We start from the raw sequence: 24,903 nt of genomic DNA, 5'->3' as shown, positions 1-24,903 counted from the left end.
CTGAATTTTTGTACTCATCTGATATTAAAAAAAAGTTATATAATAACTATTAAACCTCTTTCTCTTTTAGCTATATAGATAAAGCACCTGGATAGGGTTGAAATTGATGTTCATTACATGTTAAATAGTCTCTTTTCGTAGTTGCTTGTGGAGGAGAAAAGAGCCTGTGAAAATAAACTACTTGTTACTCCAAGGCCATACTCTATTCATACTTTATCCACTTGAGGTCAGCAAAACATCTTATGTGGTCTCTCAATTCCCTCTCTCTCGCTTTCACTACCTTACTCACACCACACGTCACTTTCAAAGCTTTTGCACCTGTAATTTTCAGAAAGGAATAAAAACATAAAAATGTCTAATTTTACACTTTACATCATCTTAACATTTCACAATAACAGAAGTAATATCTGACGCTTTAGAAAAAAGGAACAAGAACAGAGACCGAAAGAAGAACAACTGAAAAATATTTGTGTTTTTCCCCTGCTTCTGACAAAGGGAATCAAGTACAGGTAGCAGCGTTGGTGACGTGTGTGGTTTCAGTTGAAACCAACTGAAGCCACAGAAATCCCTTTTCAGTCAGCAATCTCTTTTCTGTTCACTCATTTACTTTTCAGAGAAGGCAGGCAGACGTTTTTCTCTGCATTAATGGGTTTGAATCATCCGGTGGTGACCAATTGAGAGACAAGAAACTGATTAATCATCAAGCACTTGACTTGTCCTTCAGTTCAGAGTGAAAAGTAACTCAACTGTAGAGCATTGAGAAGCCTGCGTTTCTGAGACTACAAGAAGGTCCACTATACAAAGTAAGGCTCTCTTTGACTGATGCTCTCTTTGAATATTCATATACAGATGTAGGATCTTAATTTAATCACTCTTTTGTTGCTGAGAATTTTCCTGCACAGTAGGAAATGCAAACTTGTAGTGTATTCAAGGTTCAAAAATGCTTCTAACGTTTGTAATTTCCTATTTAAAATGTCAGACTTGATTTGCCCTAAGGAAAAATATATCATCCCCTACAAAAAATGTCCATTAATTGTAATCCACATAATAATTCACATTTCCGGTTGATGCAAGATCATTTTCCTGCTGTAGCAAACTGGCTCAAATTAAGATCCTACATCTGTATGATGTATTCAGGTGGTTATGGATTACATTTGTTGTTCAATCAAGAAAAGCTACTCTGCCTGTGTGTGCGCACATGTTTGTACTTGAGTGATAATTTGGAAAACACATTATTACACAGTTGAGATCATGATCATGGTAGTGATGATGATGACTATTATCACTGAAGAGACACACAGAGAGCGGAGCTTTTATAATATTGCATACACCTCTCCCAGGCTTTTGATCACTTTTTCAAGCTTTGTGCATATACTTAGGCAGGCCTTTTGTTCTGTGTTAGTGCTGGGCAGCAGCAAAACCCTGCACACCCTTTAGATCTCTAGGATCAAGGTTGAAGACCACTGCCCTCATTGTGGAAGAGGCTAGGGGCTGATTAGGGCCTCTTTGTGTAGGGGGCTAGGATCTGATTAGTGCTTCATTGTGTAGGGGGCTAGGGGATGATTAGGGCTTCATTGTGTAGGGGGCTAGGGGCTGATTAGTGCTTCATTGTGTAGGGGGCTAAGGGTTGATTAGGGCTCATTGTGTATGGGGCTAGGGGTTGATTAGGGCTCATTGTGTAGGGGGCTAGGGGCTGATTAGGGCTTCATTATGACGAGGGCTAGGGGTTGATTAGGTCTCAATGTGTAGGGGGCTAGGGGTTGATTAGGGCTTCATTATGGGGGGGCTAGGGGTTGATTTGGGCCTGGGTTTAGTAGGACAGGATGTTCAAATAGAACTGGACCAAAACCCTGCACAACCTGTGGGCCTCCAGTAGACTTGAACTTGAGACCACTGTCCTCATTGTGGAGGGGGTTAGTGTGCGTTCCAAATGGCACCCTATTACCTATATTGTGTACTACTTTTAACCAGGGCCTATAGGGTATATAGTGCACTATATAGGGAATAGGGTGCCATTTAGGATGTAACCTAGGGGTTGATTTGGTCCAGTGTTTAAGTAGGACAGCATGTACACACACAGCCACAGGTACAGAGGAAGTCAACGACAGGAGGGGGAGGTAAGGGGGGAGGAGGGGAGAGTCAGGGAGTGAGCGTTGGTAGAAAGGAAGTCAGAGAGAAGATGGGGGGGGGGAGGGTGGATGACAAGAGATGTGAGTGAGTGAGTGAGTGAGTGAGTGAGTGAGTGAGTGAGTGAGTGAGTGAGTGAGTGAGTGAGTGAGTGAGTGAGTGAGTGAGTGAGTGACTGAGTGACTGAGTGACTGAGTGACTGAGTGGCCGTGTCCAAACACCCCAAGTTGCATTCTAAATAGTAGGCATTTGGGTATGTGAAAAAGTTTTATAGTATGTGAAATGTCAAAACTGTAGTATTCTTTAAATGCCAGCATGTCATGAGACCACTGTCCTCATGAGGGGACTTGCTCTACCAAAATAAACAAATAATGGGACTCAACACAATTGCGCTTTAGATTACACATCTCAGTAGGATGAGGCTAGTTTTCTGTTATTTATTGCGTACTGCATTCATTTCTACTAAACAGTACGTTCTATATAGTCTGTTAGTACTATATAGTACAATTAGCACACAGATTATCACACAGTATGCAAGTAGTAGGCAAGCCAGATTTCAGACGCTGCCAGTGAGGGAGTGAGTGGGGTAAGAGGATGGGGGAGTGGTTATACACTCTCAGATTTTTTTTTTCAAAGGGTTTATTGGCTGTCCCCATTGGAGAACTCTTTTTGGTTCCATGTAGAACCCTCTGTGGAAAGGAACCAAAAGGGTTCTACCTTGAACCAAAATGTGGTCATCAAAGGGTTCTCCTATGGGGACAGATAGCACCTATTTTTCTAAGAGTAGAGACAGTCAGAATAAGAGAGGAGGAGGAGGGGGGGTATGAGAGGAGAGGTACGTGATAAGAAGAAGGGAGGGGGTGTTAGTATGTGGTTTGGGAGAGGATGAGAAGAGAGGTAGAGAAGAGAGGAGGAGGAGACGGGGGTGTTAGTGGTTTGCGGTTTGTTTGCTATTGGAAACAGCTTGTAAACATTCTGGGTAACGAGGACGCATTATAGCCATAACATTACAGTCCTGGGTCCCCACAGGTTGTGCAAGCTTTTGTTCCAGCACTAACACATCATCATTTTCTTCTTCTTCTTCTTCTTCTTCTTCTTCTTCTTCTTCTTCTTCTTCTTCTTCTTCTTCTTCTTCTTCTTCTTCTTCTTCTTCTTCTTCTTCTTCTTCTTCTTCTTCTTCTTCTTCTTCTTCTTCTTCTTCACCCTCTCAACACATCTTGTACCTGTTAGGTGGTTGTTTAAAAAAAAAAAAAAAGGAGTGGAAACTTCATACCTCAGCCTTAACATAACATCAGTCTCTCTAACCACAATGACCTTTTACTAAAAACCACCACATGAGAGAATGATAGCAAACAGCACACTGCCCATGTATAGCAGTGGAAACTATATATTTTCTGACATAGGCCTATATGGAAACATGCTGTTCATTACAAAAATATTGTTCAGATGATGTGGTCAGGTGATCTCCGCAATATGGACCTACATAAATTGTCTCAGAGTATGAGTACTGATCTATGATCAGGTCCCCCTTGTCCAGGTAATCTTATTCATTATGATCTAAAAGGCAAAACCGATCCTAGATCAGCACTTCTACTCTGAGATGCTTTATGAATACAGGCCCTAACAATAATGTATTATTTTTGCACAGCACGATTTCAGGTACAGAGAGATCAATAACAGCAGTAGTAACTGTCAAAGGGCAACAATATCTCAGATGATTAGCATGGTTAAACGGTTGCATCTCTGGCCATGATTCTGGAAATGTCTTCAGGTAATAGTTGATAGTATAGTGTGTAGCTAAGTGTATATTTCTGAAACCTGAGTGTGTCAGAACGTGTCACAGAGAGACGCTAGTCGTGGGTAGGGTGATCATCTTGATTATGATTGTTATATTGAATTTGGTAATGCATCATTTCCAAAGTGAGATAGAGAGAGATAGGGGGAGAGAGAGAAGAGGGGGAAGATGGGAGGAGAGAGGGGAGAGAGAGAGAGGGGAGGAGAGAGGGGAGAGAGAGAGAGTGGGGGGGGAGAGAGACCAAAATACAATGTCTTGCTCTGTGAGTGGCGCCCAATATAGACAGACATAGACACTCATTTACTGTGTCAGCCTCAATAGAGTTGGAGTAATGCTATAGTTAGTAACATCATCAATACAGCTGTCATCCTTCATCCAACCCTTTCCATGTGTTTTATCTAGCTCCATCACAGCTCATCCAATGACACAAGCTGTCCAGCGTGGGCCGTTCACTATCTAAAGGTAAGAGACAAAATATCTTAAATATTTTAAAATTCTATATTTTAAAATGCACCTAAAATGTTATGCAAATTTGAATAACCTACTAAATGGGTTTACCGTGTTTAAGTTTGCGCTTGGGTTGTTACTGGCATACTAGTGTGTAAGAAACTTTTGTTAATAAGATGTTTTAAGCAAATAACATTCATGTCTACTAATATGTGTTACAGTAAAACAGATGCTACGTTGTATTGTATATCTCTGCTTATGTGCACTAATAAGTTTCTGTTCTGTAAATAAATATGTTTTTATGGATCCCTCTCCCACTTGCACACCTGTGGGAGTGTGCTGATATTTCTGTTCAGTTTCTGTGGCTTTCACTGTGCGTGTGGCTATGGTAAACCTGATAACACTTGATCTACTTTCATGGAAAAAACACACCACGCAGACAGACCTAGAACATTTCACTTTTTCTTCTCTCTTATGGTTCAGTCTGTCAACATCCCAAATGGCACCCTATTCCCTACATAGTGCACTACGTTTGACCAGAGCCCAATGAGCCCTGGTCAAAAGTAGTGCCCTATATAAGAAATAGGGTACCATTTGGAATATTGACTAAGCCACTGACATCTGTTGCTAAGGTCATGTCTCCTACTGTGTTCTAGAATGAGAAAAAGGACAAGGAGGAAGTCATAATGGTGGTTCTATGGTGTCTCCGCCTCTCTCTGCTCTCACTGTATGTCATCCAGCTCCTCCCCCTACTAACCTGCTCCACCCAACAACAGCCCTGTAAGTCATCAATACCCTCTTCATAATGCATTAAAAGCACATTTATAATGACTATGAGGTTAAAGTGCAGACTGTCAGCTTTAATTTGAGTGTATTGTCATCCATACCGGGTGAACACTTTTTGTACATAGTCCACCCATTTTAGGGGACCAAAAGGATTGGCTTCCTCAGTGATTTTACCCACGCACCGCTATTGGATGCTACCATGATTACGGATAATCCTCAATGAATCGTGAATAATGATGAGTGAAAAAGTTACAGAGGCATAAATATCATACTCCCCCAGAAATGCTAAGGTCCCCTGTTATTGTAATGGTGAGAGGTTAGCTTGTCTTGGGGCTAGGATATTTGTTATTGTAATAGTGAGAGGTTAGCATGTCTTGGGGCTAGGATATTTGTTATTGTAATAGTGAGAGGTTAGCATGTCTTGGGGCTAGGATATTTCAAATCAAATCGCTTTGAGAGCATACGTCATTAACAGAAACAACTTGAATTGTTGCATCTCGTTGTGTTGTTCTCCTCCGGTGGCTAGCTAGCTAGCTAGCTAAAATTGTCCCTTTCCTATTAGCCATTGATGGAGATAGGCATTTGGACTTGTGGTTTTACTTAATCCTCCGTACTGGAAAACGGCGATTCTGATCCAACCATTAATTCATACATTGTTGTGCCCTGTCCTGAGAGGATGGAAGTTCAAGCAAGCATTTTAGCCAGGTAGCCTAGGACAAAAAAAAAGTGTGTACTGTATGACAGAACGTTTCGTCAACATTAAAGACCGGAGGATGGTATTGGCGTTTCTCTACAAGTAGAGTGAGTCAACATGTTTTTCTACTTGCGCGAACGCGCGCGCGTTCAAACAGAAATCAGATTTAGCTGATGTTGATTGAACACATTTTTGGGGAGTATCTTTTAGTTGTCACTGTATTAGACTAAGCAGAGGTGATGTGATGATGTTGAAATGTTGAAGTTCAAATGGTGCTGGAATAGTGGAGGCAGCTCCTGTTTTCTTTGCGACTTGCAGTAACTCTCTGTGGTTCTAAATCAACAGTTGTTTAGTGGTCTGAAAATGTTGGAGACATTAACTTGCTTAACCATGCTGTAGGTCATGTAACTGTCTGTTACATGCAATATGCGTAATGGACTTCACCGGACAGAGGTTGCTATCCGTTTTGTGGATATTACAAAGGTGTGGTTGAATTTATTCTGCCACTGTGTCTTCTTACTGTCTCAGCCTTTAGGCCTATATATCACGGTCACAAGGCATATGAATGAACAGCAAACAACGCAATTATCACAACACATAGAGTGTAGGTTGTAATATGGGGGGGGGGGGGGCTGCTTGGCTTCCTCAGTGATTTTACCCACGCACCGCTATTGGATGCTACCATGATTACGGATAATCCTCAATGAATCGTGAATAAGTTACAGAGGCATAAATATCATACTCCCCCAGAAATGCTAAGGTCCCCTGTTATTGTAATGGTGAGAGGTTAGCTTGTCTTGGGGCTAGGATATTTGTTATTGTAATAGTGAGAGATTAGCATGTCTTGGGGCCAGGATATTTGTTATTGTAATAGTGAGAGGTTAGCATGTCTTGGGGCTAGGATATTTGTTATTGTAATAGTGAGAGATTAGCATGTCTTGGGGCTAGGATATTTGTTATTGTAATGGTGAGAGGTTAGCATGTCTTGGGGCTAGGATATTTGTTATTGTAATGGTGAGAGGTTAGCATGTCTTAGGGGTATGGTATTTGTGCGTATGAAGTATACCCAAGTTAGTTGTGGTTTTCTTTTAGAAGAGTGCAAACGGTAAGTCATCCTGGTTATTCAGTTCCATTGATTTCTATCCAATATTAATGAGTGATTAATTTGTGCACGCTATTGTGTCAAACTATGTGTCAAGACGTGACCTATCTTGATACAGGGCTATTGTCTCTCTGTGTTACCAGCTATGCATAATGCACTATAATGAATGATAAAGAGATATTATATACATGATATAGAGATATGATATACATTATATAGAAATATGATATATAATAAAACATGACATAGAGCCTTATAAAACATGACATAGAGCCTTCTAAAACATGATATAGTGCCTGATAAAACTGGTCATTAAACAATGCTATGCCCCAACTCTTGAATTCTCTCTCTCTCTCTCTCTCTCTCTCTCTCTCTCTCTCTCTCTCTCTCTCTCTCTCTCTCTCTCTCTCTCTCTCTCTCTCTCTCTCTCTCTCTCTCTCTCAATTCAATTCAATTCAATTCAATTTAAGGGCTTTATTGGCATGGGAAACGTGTGTTAACATTGCCAAAGCAAGTAAAGTAGATAGTAAACAAAAGTGAAATACACAATAAATATTAACAGTAAACATTACTCTGTTTCTCATAGGTCTGCAGTGTGTCAATGACTTAGTCAGTAACATCACTTGTGTGTTGAACATCACATGCGTGCCCCCAGACATGCCATGCATTCTGCATGGTGAATACGCTGGGACTAAAAGGTAAAGAAGACTAAGGATGCACCCTAACTGGAACCCTATTCCCATAGGACCCTGGTCAAAAGTAGTGCAATATATAGGGAATAGGGTGCCATTTGAGATGCTAACTGAAACAATTGTTCACTGTTTTAACTACAGTGAATGTGAGATGAAGTCCTTGGGCGGTTCCAACACAGCTTTGAGAGACGGCAGTCTGGTCTTTGAGGGCAATCCAGTGAGTTTTATAAAACTACATGAAGTTATAAATATGCATTATTATAGATGATAAGTATTTTAATAACAGATTATAAAAGTAATAAAATGAATGTAACACATTAATCTGGATGAATTAATTATTAAGTTTTTCCTAATAATAATAATAATAATAATAAAACAATGACAGCATATATATAGACCAATAGACAACCAACCCTGGATAACTGAACTTCTGTCAATTCTCTTTCAGTTCTTTTGGGACGATGATAAAATACCCATTGGTGTACGGTGTGGACAACCAGAAGATGATGTGATTCAGATTAACTACTCATTTAACCACAGTAAGTGTACAGTATTTTGAGGCCAAAGGTCTAAGTACTATTGTGTACGAAATGTCAGCTATGACTAACCTACTACTACACTACTAATTGTACACCAGCTACAACGATACGATACCAGAACTTTATTATCCATTTACATGAAAATTAAGTTTGTGAGGTCAGCATACAAAATGCACAAACTCAATACACTATAATACAACATAATGCAATACAAAAATGCTGGAAAGCGTATTAATTTACAGTGCATTCGGAAAGTGTTCAGACCCCTTGACTTTTCCCCAAAATTGTCTTACGTTACAGCCTTATTCTAAAATGGATTAAATAGTTTTTCCCACTCATCAATCTACATACAATACCTCATAATGACAAAGCGAAAACTGTTTTTTATTTTTATTTCTGCAAATATATATATATATATAAAAAAACTGATATGACATTTACATAAGTATTCAGACCCTTTACTCAGTACTTTGTTAAAGCACCTTTAGCAGCGATTACAGCCTTAAGTCTTGTTGGGTATGACGCTTGGCACACCTGTATTTGGGGAGTTTCTCCCATTCTTCTCTGCAGATCCTCTCAAGCTCTGTCAGGTTGAATGGGGAGCATCGCTGTACAGCTATTTTCAGGTCTCTCCAGAGATGTTCGATCGGGTTCAAATCCGGGCTCTGGCTGGGCCACTCAAGGACATTCAGAGACTTGTCCCGAAGCAACTCCTGCGTTGTCTTGGCTGTGTGCTTAGTGTCGTTGTCCTGTTGGAAGGTGAACCTTCGCCCCAGTCTGAGGTCCTGAACAGGTTTTCATCAAGGATCTCTCTGTACTTTGCTCCGTTCATCTTTCCCTCGATCCTGACTAGTCTCCCAGTCCCTGCCACTGAAAAACATCCCCACAGCATGATGCTGCCACCACCATGCTTCATCGTAGGGATGGTGCCATGTTTCCTCCAGACGTGACGCTTGGCATTCAGGCCAAAGAGTTCAATCTTGGTTTCATCAGACCAGAGAATCTTGTTTCTCATGGTCTGAGAGTCTTTTGTGTGCATTTTGGCAAACTCCAAGCGGGCTGTCATGCCTTTTACTGAGGGGTGGCTTCCGTCTGGCCACTCTACCATAAAGGCCTGATTTGTGGAGTGCTGCAGAGATGGTTGTCCTTCTGGAAGGTTCTCCCATCTTAACAGAGGAACTGTAGAGCTCTGTCAGAGTGACCACCGGGTTCTTGGTCACCTCCCTGACCAAGGCCCTTCTCCCCCGATTGCTCAGTTTGGCCGGGCGGCCAGCTCTAGGAAGCGTCTTGGTGGTTCCAAACTTCTTCCATTTATGAGTGACGGAGGCCACTGTGGTACCCTTCCCCAGATCTGTGCCTCGACACAATCCTGTCTCTGAGCTCTACGGACAATTCCTTTGACCTCATGGCTTGGTTTTTGCTCTGAAATGCACTGTCAATTGTGGGACCTGTGGCACTGTGTGCCTTTCCAAATCATGTCCAATCAATTGAATTTACCACAGGTGGACTCCAATCAAGTTGTTGAAACATCTCAAGGATGATCAAGGGAAATTGGATGCACCTGAGCTCAACTTTGAGTCTCATAGCAAAGGGTCTGAATACTTATGGAAATAAGGTATTTCTGTTTTTTACTTTTAATAAATGTGCAAACATTTCAAAAAAACTGTTTTCGCTATGTCATTATGGGGTATTGTGTGTAGATTGATGAGGAAATTGTTTAATTTAATACATTTTAGAATAACGTAACAAAATGTGAAAAAAGGGAAGGGATCTGAATACTTTCCAAATGCACTGTATACAACTTAATACTAATTCATACTTGACACTAACATTTCTAATTCAACTTAGTACTAGTAGTTCTGTTATAGTGATATTAGTGCTATATTAGTAATATATTAGTACTACTACGACTACATTAACTCTGTTGTTTTGTATTTTGGCAGTTAAGATGCACCCCCCTGGCAAGCCAAACATCACTAATTCCTCAATCGCATGGACACCAGGAGCTCCCATTTCAGATATGATCTCCCACTATAACTTCCAGCTACAGTGGAAACAGGAACTACATCACTGGGAGGTGAGAGAGAGAGGGGGGGAGGGAGGGGGAGAAAGAGAGAAAGGGGGGAGGTAAGGGAGACAGAGGACAGAGAATGACAAGAAGGAAAGGGGAGAGATTAGAGAGAATACAGTGAAAGAGAGAATACAGTGAATGAGAGAATACAGTGAAAGAGAGAATACAGTGAATGAGAGAATACAGTGAAAGTGGGAATACAGTGAAAGAGAGAATACAATGAAAGAGAATTCAGTGAAAGAGAGAATACAATGAAAGAGAGAATTCAGTGAAAGAGAGAATACAGTGAAAGAGAGAATACAGTGAAAGAGAGAATACAATGAAAGAGAGAATACAATGAAAGAGAGAATACAGTGAAAGAGAGAATACAGTGAAAGAGAGAATACAATGAAAGAGAGAATTCAGTGACAGTGAGAATACAGTGAAAGAGAGAATACAGTGAAAGAGAGAATTCAGTGAAAGAGAGAATACAGTGAAAGTGAGAATACAATGAAAGAGAGAATACAGTGAAAGAGAGAATACAATGAAAGAGAGAATACAATGAAAGAGAGAATACAGTGAAAGAGAGAATACAGTGAAAGAGAGAATACCACGAAAGAGAGAATACAATGAAAGAGAGAATACAATGAAAGAGAGAATTCAGTGACAGTGAGAATACAGTGAAAGAGAGAATACAGTGAAAGGGGGGAGGAAATGGAGACAGAGGACAGATAATGACAAGAAGGAAAGGGGAGAGATTAGAGAGAATACAGTGAAAGGGGGGAGGAAAGGGAGACAGAGGACAGATAATGACAAGAAGGAAAGTGGAGAGATTAGAGAGAATTCAGTGAAAGTGAGAATACAGTGAAAGAGAGAATACAGTGAAAGAGAGAATACAACGAAAGAGAGAATTCAGTGAAAGAGAGAATACAGTGAAAGAGAGAATACAATGAAAGAGAGAATACAATGAAAGAGAGAATACAATGAAAGAGAGAATTCAGTGAAAGAGAGAATACAGTGAAAGAGAGAATACAGTGAAAGAGAGAATACAGTGAAAGAGAGAATACAATGAAAGAGAGAATACAATGAAAGAGAGAATACAGTGAAAGAGAGAATACAGTGAAAGAGAGAATACAATGAAAGAGAGAATACAATGAAAGAGAGAATTCAGTGACAGTGAGAATACAGTGAAAGAGAGAATACAGTGAAAGGGGGGAGGAAAGGGAGACAGATGACAGATAATGACAAGAAGGAAAGGGGAGAGATTAGAGAGAATACAGTGAAAGAGCGAATACAGTGAAATAGAGAATACAGTGAAATAGAGAATACAGTGAAAGAGAATACAGTGAAAGAGAGAATAGTGAAAGTGAGAATACAGTGAAAGAGAGAATTCAGTGAATGTGAGAATTCAGTGAAAGAGAGAATTCAGTGAAAGTGAGAGTACAGTGAAAGAGAGAATACAGTGAAAGAGAGAATACAACGAAAGAGATAATTCAGTGAAAGAGAGAATACAGTGAAAGAGAGAATACAGTGAAAGAGAGAATACAGTGAAAGAGAAAATACAATGAAAGAGAGAATACAATGAAAGAGAGAATACAGTGAAAGAGAGAATACAATGAAAGAGAGAATACAATGAAAGAGAGAATACAATGAAAGAGAGAATTCAGTGAAAGTGAGAATACAGTGAAAGAGCGAATACAGTGAAATAGAGAATACAGTGAAATAGAGAATACAGTGAAAGAGAGAATACAGTGAAAGAGAGAATAGTGAAAGTGAGAATACAGTGAAAGAGAGAATTCAGTGAATGTGAGAATTCAGTGAATGTGAGAATACAGTGAAATAGAGAATACAGTGAAAGAGAGAATACAGTGAAAGAGAGAATAGTGAAAGTGAGAATACAGTGAAAGAGAGAATACAGTGAAAGAGTGCACATCTCTTTGTACACTATCTAAAAGTACACCTACTCTATGTTGTACTACTGCAGGATGCTGTGGAGGTGAACAGAGTAAACGAACAGACGTATTTTGACCTGGACCCTGAGATGCTGGAGAGAGGAAGGAGGTATCATGTCAGAGTCAGGGTCCGAGCCGACCCAGACGTCTACCCAGACTGTCAGTGGAGCGACTGGAGCCCCAGTGCATCATGGGTCTCTTCTGTGGGCCAGATGAAGCCACAGCCAACAGGTAAATACAGCATCAGTGATACAAATTTGAATATATTCAACCGCAATGTGTCTCTCTGAATCACACAGGTGCGAGGGACTGCCTTAATTGACATCATTTGAGCCCAGGGAGCAGCTGTTGTTCGGGGTTAACCGTCTTGCTCAAGGGCAGAACAGCAGATTTTTTCCACTTTGCCAGCTCTGAGATTCGCTAGGCTATACAGTATATACTTGGGTTGCGTCCCAAATTGCCCCCTTAGCTACTGTAATTCTATATTACAGTACTGTAAAGCGCAATGCAGTAGTGCACTAAATAGGGAATACATTGCCATAGTAGTGTGTTTCCATATTAGTCTTGAAAAATAGCTTCTTCTTCTTCTTCTTCTTCTTCTTCTTCTTCTTCTTCTTCTTCTTCTTCTTCTTCTTCTTCTTCTTCTTCTTCTTCTTCTTCTTCTTCTTCCCTATTTCTTTCTTTCATTCTTAGATAGGCAGACACATGTTCAAAGCAAAACAAACTTACAGACAGAAATGACAGTGAATGCTCTTCTATGCCAATCTATAGGTCAAATAGTGGTGTTCTTATGTAAGTTCTAAGTATGTTCTATGTATATTATAAGTATGTCGTTCATCTGGTCCGGTTCTCAGGTCATCCTGATGTTCTAGACCAGGACTTTGTGGTGGTAACTGTGGTGGGAGCTGTTGTTGTACTGGTCCTGCTGGTCTCCATGTTCCTCTGCAACGGAAAATTGTGAGTACTGTGTGTGTGTGTGTGTGTGTGTGTGTGACCAGGTATGCTTGGAATAGAGGGGAATTCAAAGTAAATGTGATGTATTTTAAAACCAACCGACTGCAAAGTAAACATCATGTATTTGATGTGATTTCATGTTTTGTAGTTGGTTAACTGCAACTTCCTTTCATGTTGTTCAGTGCTGACAGGGTCAAGGAGATTCTGAATCCTCCTATACCAGATCCCTCCAGGTACTTTGACGGCCTCAACCTCGATCACGATGGAAACTTCAAGGTCAGTTCTACTTTTGACTGAAGTCATGTGCCAAAAGGCACCCTATTCCCTATATAGTGCACTACTTTGTAATGGCTGTAGACTTAGTTAGGTTATAATGGCTGGAATGTAATGGTATCAAACAGATAAAACACATAGTTTCCATGTAATTGATACCTTTCCATTAATTCCATTCCAGACATTATTATGAGCTGTCCTCACCATTGTCTTACATTAGCATCATGTAGGAGTGAAGCCACCTGTCAGAAGACAATGCCGTCCTCAACTTATCAGCCTCCTCTGCAACAAAAAGAGTACAGGAATGAAAAAAGAATCATTTTATTTTCCTCTCTCTCCGTGTCTCTGTGTGTGTGGTTTGGTGTGTGTGTGTGTGTGTGTGTGTGTGTGTACATGCATGTCTGTGTGTGTGCCTACAGGCTTGGCTGGGTCCTCTGTTCGTCCCTGAATCCTTTGACTCTGCTGTGCACCGTGAAGACATCTCCCAGATAGAGATCACCGACAGCCTGGACAATGTCGCCCCCTTGAGGACAGCACTACTCCTGGAAAAGAGATGGGACAGCAGTGCCCACTCTTCCAACTCCGGCTTCTCCAACTGCAGCTACTTTTTATCTCAATGCTCCCGGCCTGGATCCTCCTCCACCAAGCTGGAACCCTGCTCTGTACACTCCCCTTACGGACCAGTAGGTGGCACTACTGAAGAGATAGAAGAGAGGAAGGAGGAGAACAGAGGAGAAGGGATGGATAGTGGTGTAGGGAAGAAGGATGGAGAGATGGGGGGTGGAGGGAAGGATAGAGAGATGGGGGGTGGAGGGAAGGATGGAGAGATGTGGGGTGGAGGGAAGGATGGAGAGATGGGGGATGGAGGGAAGGATGGAGAGATGGGGGGTGGAGGGAAGGATGGAGAGATGTGGGGTGGAGGGAAGGATGGAGAGATTGTGGGTGGAGGGAAGGATAGAGAGATGGGAGGTGGAAGGAAGGATGGAGAGATATGGGGTGGAGGGAAGGATGGAGAGATTGTGGGTGGAGGGAAGGATAGAGAGATGGGGGGTGGAGGGAAGGATGGAGAGATATGGGGTGGAGGGAAGGATGGAGAGATTGTGGGTGGAGGTATACTTGGAGGCATCAGCGGAGGTGAAGATATCCTCCAGGTTTCATCTTACGAGCGTGTTGAGAAGCTCCAGGCCCAGCGTCGGGCCCTCATAAGCCCAGATTCAGGCATCGGCAGTGGGGGAGAGGATCAGGAAAGTCAGGAGAGTGTGGAGGAGGCGGACGGGCCTACGGCAACCATCCCCCATTTTGTCTCTCAGGACTTCCATCTTGTTCCGCTTCTTCCTCTTAGCAATAACAATAACTTTCCATTCTGCTCCACCCCCTTACCCACTGCCCTGTCCGCTTTCCCCCAGCCACCCTTCACCCTCCCTGGGTTGGATAGTGTAGGGGGAAAGGGTAGAGAGATGGGGGTTGGAGGAGGTTCTATCACAATGTCTTCCTCATATGAACGTGTGGATAAGCTCCAGCTCCAGTCCCAACGCCGGGCCCTCCAGAGCCCAGATTCAGGCATCGGCAGTTGGGGAGAGGATCAGGAAAGTCAGGACAGCGTGGAGGATGCAGACAAGCCTACCTTCAACCATATCCCTCTTATTACCAATAACAATATATTTCCATTCTGTTCCACCCCCTTACCCATTCCACTGACCGGTTTACCACAGATACCCTTCACCTTCTCTGGGTTGGGGTTGGCTCCATCTCTGGGTATGAGTACCAGTCATCCAGGCAGGCTGATCGAGGAGATGTCTCTCCTGTCCTCTTCAATGGCAATAGATCCCTCTAGTGGCGGATACATGCCAGTGAAAGAAGCTCAGAGCTGAGCTGTGAAAACATTTTTACCAGGGTCTAGGTTTGCAAAGGTTTTCCAGAAATCCTGGTTGGAGGATCCATAATTTCTGCTTATTCCATCCTGGTTGCGGTAATCTTCCAACCAGGATTTGTGGAAAACCTGGGAATTTTGGGAAAGTTACTAGAATGTTGCATTCCTACCAGGGACACAGTGTTTCCAGTTGGATTGAGAGGGTTAACCCATGTAAATCTAAGCCATAAATGGCAAAAAAAGAAAATAAGAAGAAATAAGGTTTTGAAGTGTCTGTCCTATAGCTAGGAGATATAAGAAATCTCAGGAAATATATTTTAAAAAATTACACAAATGTAACCACTTTTTTTTTGGTAGGAACAAAACTACCTCCATACTTCCATAAAACATTTTGAACCGATATCGTTTACCTTCAGGCGACTCCCGTGGGGTCGTAGAGCAAAACAGAGAAGGTGTTCTTTAGAATTTCCCCTTTCAACAGTGGGATCACATTAGTTTGTAGCCCAAAAGGTTTTGACGCTACAAACAGAAGTCAGCACACATGTTCGTGAGAGTCTTATCTTTCCATATTTTGTAGGCCAAACCGTTCGGACGCTACAGACGTTTTTATGAGAAGACCGATTTTCGGGATATCTCATGGTCTGACAAACACCGCTCTAGCTCTGCCACCTTTCACCGCAGATGAGGAAGGGCAATATCGGCGGATTCAGATATAAACAGATATCTCTAGCTTAAACTGACAGATTTCAATGGGGATTGTGGATGTCTCTTAGATTGAGGCACCCATACCTCAATCGACTCTAGGGGGTTAAAGGGGCAATCTGGGATTGGTACATCCATTTGTTGCTGTTTGAATCCCAGATTGCTCTTTTATTGGGGTGTGTGAGGTATGGGTATGTTTTACATAGATCCATAGATTCATGTATGTATGTATATAGATATGCATGCATAGTAGTGGTTCTATAGGATGTTAACAGGTGGATAGAGACAGTTAATGGGGTTCTATAGGATGGTAACAGGTGGATAGGGACAGTTAATGGGGTTATATGGGATGGTAACAGGTGGATAGGGACAGTTAATGGGGTTCTATAGGATGGTAACAGGTGGATAGGGACAGTTAATGGGGTTCTATAGGATGGTAACAGGTGGATAGGGACAGTTAATGGGGTTATATGGGATGGTAACAGGTGGATAGGGACAGTTAATGGGGTTCTATAGGATGGTAACAGGTGGATAGGGACAGTTAATGGGGTTCTATAGGATGGTAACAGGTGGATAGAGACAGTTAATGGGGTTCTATATGATGGTAACAGGTGGATAGGGACAGTTAATGGGGTTCTATAGGATGGTAACAGGTGGATAGAGACAGTTAATGGGGTTCTATAGGATGGTAACAGGTGGATAGAGACAGTTAATGGGGTTATATAGGATGGTAACAGGTGGATAGGGACAGTTAATGGGGTTCTATAGGATGGTAACAGGTGGATAGAGACAGTTAATGGGGTTCTATAGGATGGTAACAGGTGGATAGGGACCGAGTAATAACATTGCTTTGTGTTACACAGAGTCATAAACAGTGTTTTTGTCTTGTAGGCTACTTTGTTCGTTTAAAAAACAAAGAAGAAATAGCTGTTGAGTTTACCACTCATGTCATATAGTTTCTGTTGAAAGCTGATTGGCTGAAATACGTGGTATATCAGACCATATACCACTCAGGTCATATAGTTTCCATTGAATGCTCAGGGAATTGTCTATTCGTTTTTGTACCACTTCTAACCACATTTCTACCTCTCATGTCAGTATAACCAGGTTATTATAGCAATAAGGCACCTCGGGGGTTTGTGATATATGGCTAATATACTCCACGTTGCGTTGTGCCTAAGAACAGCCCTTAGCTGTGGTATATTGGCCACATGGCACACCTCCTCGGGCCTTATTGCTTTTTTTTAATATCACTTCTAACCACTTTTCTACCTCTCATGTCAGTGTTACGTCTATTTCTGATATTAATATGATACTGTGATTCTGCTCACAGGAAATACTGATCTGATACTGATAAATCTCTCAGTAGAAATGAAGAATGTATTATTATATTATGTATAACATGACCATCTTGAATGTAATGTCTCTTTTGAAAAATCATGTGGATGGTATCTGATGTTCCAGACAATTTTTGGTTAATTTCAGATGACATTTATTTAACCAGACAATTCAATAACATATATTTAACCAGACAATTCAATAACATATTTAAATAATACTGTGGATAATGTATTTTTTAAAAATTATTATTATTTTTATTTTTACAAATGTTTATTGGTTTATTGCATAGACCAATGTTGCAGGTCAAATAATTGTTTGGTTTTGTAAATTGTCATTATTGTAAGTTAGATATTGTTTTTAATTATAAGGCAGTTTAATTGTTATTACAATCGTATTGACAGCAATTGATAAAGACATGTATTTTCTAACATAGACTATGTTGTTTGACTGTTGGTGTTTTTTATATTTCAGCAAATTAATAAAGAATCAACTGTCTGGCGGTGTGTGTGTAGTGAGTTATCAATTCTACAAACACTCCCATTGGACCCATTTACGTTTACGAATAGAGGACGCAGGCACACCTGTTGTGGGATGCGGGGGCCGGCCTGCCAGGATGATGGTGAAGGTGCAGCTGTTGTTAGGTGTCGACTGGTGATGTCATTAGAGCCTACATTTGTTACCTATGCCCTTAGAGTATGTACGGTGCTAAAGGCAATGGCTAAACCAGGACGGGACTATTCTTAAATGTTTAATGTTTTGACAGTTACCCGACAGAGACAATAACTGTCTCGCAATCAATAATTTTTTACATGTAGGATAAATAAGTTGAGCTTTTAGGCTATTGTTATTATTGGTTAAAGTTTAGGCTACTAGCCTGTCTGGTTCAATGGAAATTCGGGAGATCCCAACGCGCTTCAGGAAATATTGACCTAGGGCTCTAGCCTACCTTTGGACTAGCAAATAAAAGGTTGAGTTGTCTCCCCTGTCGTTTCTAGCGGTCGTTACCGACCTGTCTAACGCTGGACGGAGATTCTACCAAGATACATGAAGAAATAAAACGCTTCAACTATCCACCACCGGTGTTTTTTGGACAGAGATGGTCTCGCGGGGAATAACCGATTTGTGAAGTTATGGCGCTCGGGCACGGCTCCAGAAAGTCGCGTTCCTGTGATATGGAGGTACCACCAGCTCCTGTGGACCTGCAATTGGAAAGGGTCAGTAGGCTATATAAGTATTGTGATATTGACAATGTAGGCCTATGATTTTAGCTACCATATAAAATAAATAATATATGTATTTTATGTTCTATGCATATTGTTTTAGTCATTTTATAATAGCCTATAGTTTATTTTATAAGAAAAATGCTCTGGCCAGGGCTTCAGGCTTCACCTGCATTTACTGAAGGTATCTGCAGGCCTTATGCTGGTTTATGCTGCAGGTAGAAGTTGACAATAGACACAGATCTGGGGTCAGTTTAATCTCCTCAAATCCTAAACCTAACCTATGAATGGGGAATGGTAAAACTGACCTTAGATCAGTGTCAGTTTTAGTTCTAGCTTTAGCATGAGGTCTCTGCACTAGTCTGTGCAGAATCCTCATCCACTGTTCTTACAGACCTGATTATACAGTATAATACCCTAAACTCTGACTTGAGGCCAGTTGTTAACTGGGGCGCATTGTGTGTGTGTTTGTTTGTTGTTGTTGTTTACAGGTGGGGCCCAGTAACGAGGCCTCTGTGACGTCCTCTAAGACATTGAGACGACCCTGCAGGTGTCTCCTAGCCTTCCTTATCATCGTCACCACCATCATCCTCTCTGTAGGAGCCACTCTGGCCTGGTACTTCCTGGGTGAGCAAGGGATTTTGGGAAAATAACCGGACACACACACACACACACACACACACACACACACACACACACACACACACACACACACACACACACACACACACACACACACACACACACACACACACACACACACACACACTATGACTGGCTATCTGGATATTTAACATGCCAGTAAGTCTCTCTCTCTCCCCCTCCCCCATCCCTCCCTCCAGAGTACAGGGTGTGGGTACTGGAGCCCAGGATCCAGCAGCAGTATACTGCTAGACTCTCTATCCTCAACAGGAACTACTCCTCTGGTCTCTCCTCTCACACCAGCCCAGCCTTCACAGCCCAGGCCAAGGAAGTACAGGATATGGTATAGGACAAGGGATTTGGGGAAAATAACCTGGGACACACACACACACTTTATGTTTCACTACTTTTTATTTTCAATGTAAATCTTGTCTGTCTCTCTGACCATTTCTCTCTCTCTCTCTCTCTCTCTATCTCTCTCTCTCTCTCTCGCTCTCTCTCTCTCGCTCTCTCTCTCCCTCTCTCTCTCTCTCTCTCTCTCTCTGTCACTCAGGTGAGAAGGATAGTGAAGAGCTCAGATCTATATCGCTACTTCAACTCCACCAAAGTCTTTGCCTTTGCGTATGTAAAACCAGGGTCTATAAATACAGGTCTACATGCATATCTATATCATGCATTTCTATACTTAGTATATCTATGACTGTAAATCTATCTAGGTATTAAACATACTTACCCACACAACATTGACCCACAGTTTACACTTACGTGCATATCTATATCATGCATTTCTATACCTAGTATATGACTGTAAATCTATCTAGGTATTAAACATACCTACCCACACAACATTGACCCACAGTATCCACTTCCGTGCAAATCTATATCATGCATTTCTATACTTAGTATATTTATGACTGTAAATCTATCTAGGTATTAAACATACTTACCCACACAACATTGACCCACAGTTTACACTTACGTGCATATCTATATCATGCATTTCTATACCTAGTATATGACTGTAAATCTATCTAGGTATTAAACATACCTACCCACACAACATTGACCCACAGTATCCACTTACATGCATATCTACAGTACCAGTCAGGTACTGTATATAATGTAGCCTATGTCTATACATTGTTTATCTACTCTATGTAAAACAAACAACACATACCATTAACCCTCTCAACTACCCGTCGTCACCCTATGGAACCACTGCTATGCATGCGTATCTATATTGATGTATACAGTGCCTTCAGAAAGTATTCATACCCATTAACTTATTCCAGATTTTGTTGTGTTACAGCCTGAATTCAAAAGGGATTAAATATATTTCTCTCACCCATCTACACACAATAAACCATGATGACAAAATGAAAACTTGTTTTTATAATTTTTTTCAATATTTTTGAAATTGAAATACAGAAATATCTAATTTACATGAGTATTCACACCCATGAGTCAATACTTTGTAGAAGCACCTTTGGCAGCGAGTCTTCCTGGTTAAGTCTCTACGAGCTTTACACACCTGGATTGTGCAAAAGTTGCCCATTATTATTTTCAAAATGTTTCAAGCTCTTTCAAATTGGTTGGTGATCATTGCAAGACAACCATTGTCAGGTCTTGCCATAGATTTTCAAATAGTTTTAAGTCAAAACTGTAACTCGGCCACTCTCTTGGTAAGGAACTCCAGTGTAGATGTGGCCTTGTGTTTTAGGTTATTGTCCTGCTGAAAGGTGGCCTTGTGTTTTAGGTTATTGTCCTGCTGAAAGGTGGCCTTGTGTTTTAGGTTATTGTCCTGCTGAAAGGTGGCCTTGTGTTTTAGGTTATTGTCCTGCTGAAAGGTGGCCTTGTGTTTTAGGTTATTGTCCTGCTGAAAGTGGCCTTGTGTTTTAGGTTATTGTCCTGCTGAAAGGTGAATTAATCTCCCAGTGTCTGGTGGAAAGCAGACTGAACCAGGTTTTCCTCCAGGATTTTGCCTGTACTTAGCTCGATTCCGTTTATTTTTTATTTTCCTGAAAGACTCCCCAGTCCTTAACGATTACAAGCATAACCATAACATGATGCAGCCATGACTATGCTTGAAAATATGGAGAGTGCTGCTCAGTAATGTGTTGTATTGGATTTGCCCCAAACACAACACTTTGTATTCAGGACCAAAAGTTAATTCCGTTGCCACATTTTTGGCAGTATTACTTTAGTTCCTTGTTGCAAACAGGATGCATGTTTTAGAATGTTTTTATTCTGTACAGGCTTCCTTCTTTTCACTCTGTCATTTAGGTTAGTATTGTGGAGTAACTACAGTGTTGTTGATCCATCCTCAGTTTTCTCCTATCACAGCCATTAAACTCTGTAACTGTTTTAAAGTCATCATTGACCTCATGGTGAAATCCCTGAGAGGGTTTCCTTTCTCTCCATCAACTGAGTTAGGAAAGACGCCTGTATCTTTGTAGTGACTGGGTGTATTGATACACCCTCCAAAGTGTAATGAATAACTTCACCATGCTCAAAGGGAAATTCAATGGCTGCCTTTTGTTTACCCATCTACCAATAGGTGCCCTTCTTTGCAAGACACTGGAAAACCTTTGTGGTTGAATCTGTGTTTGAAATTCACTGCTTGGCTGAGGGACCTTACAGATAATTGTATGTGTGGGCTACAGAGATTAAATATTATTATTGCACACAGAGTGAGTCCATGCAATTTATTATGTGAATTGTTAATCACATTTCTACTCCGGAACTTATTTAGACTTGCCATAACAAAGGGCTTGAATACTTATTGACTCAAGACATTTCAGCTTTTCATTTGTAATTAATTTGTAAAAATGTCAAAAAACTGAATTTCACTTTGACATTATAGAGTATTGTGTATTGTGTGTATGCCAGTGAAAAAAATCTCAATTTAATCCATTTTAAATTCAGGCCGTAAGACAACAAAATGTGGAAAAAGTCAAGGGGTATGAATACTTTCTGAAGGCACTACGGATCTATGTATATGGATCTATAAATCATTCTTGCAATGCCCACACACACTTTCTTTCCAGATGTTATCACCTCATGGAACAACTTTGTCCCTGCTCCCTTGTTTCCCTAGGGAGGGAAGTGTGGTGGCACACTTCTGGCTGGTCCTGTCAGTCCCCGGCAGCCATGTTGGTAAGGTCACTATGGAGAGAGTCAACAGCAGCCTACAGAGTCTACTAGGGTCCTACAGAGGGAGCGACAGAGAGGAGACTGCTAACTATGGAGAATATCTATTGCATCTTCCCTCTTTCTCTATCACAGGTGAGTGGGAGAGGAATGTGGGGAAAGGACCTGGGTTTTTATTATAATTTGTGTTTAGTTGATCGTTGTATTATTTGTTCCTCATCACGTTGTTTTCTGTTTGTTTGCTTGTTTGTTTGTTTTCAACCCCTCAGAAACAGACCCCAAAGTTGTAGAACTTTTGAAAGCTTCATTTGGTATGATTTCTTTTATCTTCTCCTCACTTTCTGCATTATTTTAGAAGCTTTAAGAAGTGCTTGAACTATGTAAATTGTAGGTACACAGTGTACCGAGTGTTCATCTCTTCCTGTTGCTCTCTTTCTCTCTCCCACTTTCTCTCCCTCCTTCCTCCTCCCTGCCTCCCCCCAGACTGCTACAGGTACCAGGTGGTCAGCTCCAGCACAGCAGTGGCTATGAGGGGACCTGACACCCAGCGCTTGTCCTGCCTTTGGCACCTCAGGGCCCCGCAAGGCTCCAGCACCCAGGGTTTCAGACTGGAGCTGAGGATGGAGTGGCTGCTACCAGAGTGTAGAGATAGACTGGCTGTCTATGATGGTTTAACGCCTACCGATACTCACCTCATCACCTCGTAAGTTTATAAATACTGTACATATACAGCTATTGGATCTTAATTTGACCCGTATTGTCGCAGCAAAATATTCCTGCAGCAACAGGTTTTTAATGTTTGCTTGATTTGTGGTTAGTGTAATAGCTGGCCAAAATTAGGCTACATGAAAAGTGCAATACTGTTAATATAATCGTGTGTTAGTGCAGGTTTTCAGTGAATTTATGTAAATCAAAATTCTTACCAACAAAACAGTGATCAAATTAAGATCCTTTATCTGTACAATACATACAGGTAACTGCCAAAATACACGTGCCAAATTGTCCATTACAGTATTTTAGCTACCATGGCTAGAAGAAGAGATCTCAGTGACTTTGAAAGAGGGGTCTCAAAGAAGCATAGGGGGTTTAAAGTGTGTGTGTGTGTGTCTCAGTCACCAGATCTCAACCCAATTGAACACTTATGGGAGATTCTGGAGCGGCGCCCGAGACAGCATTTTCCACCACCATCAACAAAATACCAAATGATGGAATTTCTTGTGGAAGAACTGTGTCGCATCCCTCCAATAGAGATTCAGAATCTATGCCAAGGTGCATTGAAGCTGTTGTGGCGGCTTGTGGTGGCACGACACCCTATTAAGACACTATGTTGGTGTTCCCTTTATTTTGGTAGTTACCTGTACATCCAGTATAGACAGACAGAGTGTAAAGACAGACTATATGATGCTTTAACACCAACAGATAGTCACCTCATCACCAAGTGACTTTATGTTGATGTTCTATACACTGACAACCTCACACACACACCACAGATGCACACATTATCATATTTAGCCCTCTCTCTCTCTCTCTCTCTCTCTCTCTCTCTCTCTCTCTCTCTCTCTCTCTCTCTCTCTCTCTCTCTCTCTCTCTCTCTCTCTCTCTCTCTCTCTCTCTCTCTCTCTCTCTCTCTCTCACCCTCCCTCCCTCCCTCCCTCCCCCTCCACCAGTCTGTATGGCTGCAGCAGACAGGAGCGTGTTGTTCATGTGTTGTCATCAGGAGAGTGGATGACAGTGGTCTGGAAACAGGGCCTCTACAACTATAAAGACCCCTTCTCTCTGTCGGCTCAGGTCTGGACCACTGAAGGTGAGGTTTATATGGTTGTTGTTGAAGTGTTTCAAATGACTGTTATATGTTGCTCTCTTACACAAGGACTTCACAAACACTTTCTTCCTTTCACACTCATCATCATCAATCCCCCTCCCTCACCCCCTCTTTCTCCTTCCTCTCTCCCCCTCTCCCCCCTCTCTCTCTCTCTCTGTCTCTCTCTTCCCCCTCTTTCTCTCTCCCCATCTCTCCCCATCTCCCCCCCTCTCTCTTGCTCTCTCTCTCTCCCCCCACCCTCTCTCCCTCTCTCCCCCTATCTCCCCCTCTCTCTCTCTCTCTCTCTCCCTCTCAGTGTGTTCCACCACCATAGAGCTGCAGCCAGTATCAGGGGTACAGGGTAGCCTACGTACCCCCTTCTATCCCAGCTACTACCCACCTGACACCAACTGTACCTGGACATTCACTGTGAGTGTTATACTGTACATCCCCTTCTACTGTCTTCAACTGTCTTCTACTGTCTTCTACTGTCTTCTATTGTTTTCTATTGCCTTCTACTGTCTTTATTGTCTTCTACTGTCGTCTATTGTCTCAAAAAAAGTCATAACATGGGACCATTCTGTTCTATTCTGTTCTATTCTATTTTATTTATTTATTTATTTGTGTGTGTGTGTGTGTATGTGTGTGTGTGTGTGTGACTGCAAGTGTATGCATATGTATGCATTGCATGTGTGTGTATTTGTGATTTGCATGTGTGTGTGTGTGGGCATATTTGTTTTTCTTGAATGTGTGTCTGTGTGTGTTT

At 41.5% G+C, this 24,903-nt stretch overlaps 2 protein-coding genes across 2 annotated transcripts in view; both read left to right on the top strand.

Annotated features, from left to right (window-relative positions):
• The first annotated feature begins 628 nt into the window (after positions 1-628).
• LOC121555859 lies at positions 629-17,086 on the top strand. Its single transcript, XM_041869708.1, has 12 exons — positions 629-803; positions 4,325-4,384; positions 5,026-5,149; positions 7,538-7,649; positions 7,785-7,860; positions 8,092-8,182; positions 10,126-10,259; positions 12,217-12,415; positions 13,039-13,141; positions 13,321-13,414; positions 13,831-14,191; positions 17,082-17,086. The coding sequence occupies exons 3-12, from the start codon at positions 5,056-5,058 to the stop codon at positions 17,084-17,086; spliced, it is 1,269 nt and encodes a 422-aa protein (XP_041725642.1). The 5' UTR covers positions 629-803; positions 4,325-4,384; positions 5,026-5,055.
• A 1,197-nt stretch (positions 17,087-18,283) lies between these two features.
• LOC121555847 (transmembrane protease serine 6) overlaps positions 18,284-24,903 on the top strand; it is a 13,827-nt gene continuing 7,207 nt past the window's right edge. Inside the window, exons 1-9 of the mRNA XM_041869693.2 lie at positions 18,284-18,538; positions 19,036-19,171; positions 19,387-19,529; positions 19,740-19,807; positions 22,284-22,471; positions 22,606-22,647; positions 22,820-23,039; positions 24,004-24,140; positions 24,454-24,566. Coding sequence (XP_041725627.1) covers positions 18,455-18,538; positions 19,036-19,171; positions 19,387-19,529; positions 19,740-19,807; positions 22,284-22,471; positions 22,606-22,647; positions 22,820-23,039; positions 24,004-24,140; positions 24,454-24,566 — 1,131 coding nt within the window. The 5' untranslated portion in view covers positions 18,284-18,454. The remainder of the gene's footprint in view (positions 18,539-19,035; positions 19,172-19,386; positions 19,530-19,739; positions 19,808-22,283; positions 22,472-22,605; positions 22,648-22,819; positions 23,040-24,003; positions 24,141-24,453; positions 24,567-24,903) is intronic.

This window comes from Coregonus clupeaformis, unplaced genomic scaffold (assembly GCF_020615455.1).
Source record: "Coregonus clupeaformis isolate EN_2021a unplaced genomic scaffold, ASM2061545v1 scaf0083, whole genome shotgun sequence".
Lineage (NCBI taxonomy): Eukaryota > Metazoa > Chordata > Actinopteri > Salmoniformes > Salmonidae > Coregonus > Coregonus clupeaformis.
Note: the sequence above shows the minus strand (reverse complement) of the source record. Positions and strands in the feature narration are given on the sequence as shown.

Bases quoted from the DNA above. Each gene is read 5' to 3' on its own strand.
- LOC121555859 (XM_041869708.1), top strand. From the start codon at position 5,056: ATGGTGGTTCTATGGTGTCTCCGCCTCTCTCTGCTCTCACTGTATGTC. The intron at 10,260-12,216 runs GTGAGAGAGAGA...GTACTACTGCAG, and splicing joins AGGAACTACATCACTGGGAG to GATGCTGTGGAGGTGAACAG. The intron at 13,415-13,830 runs GTCAGTTCTACT...GTGTGCCTACAG, and splicing joins ATCACGATGGAAACTTCAAG to GCTTGGCTGGGTCCTCTGTT.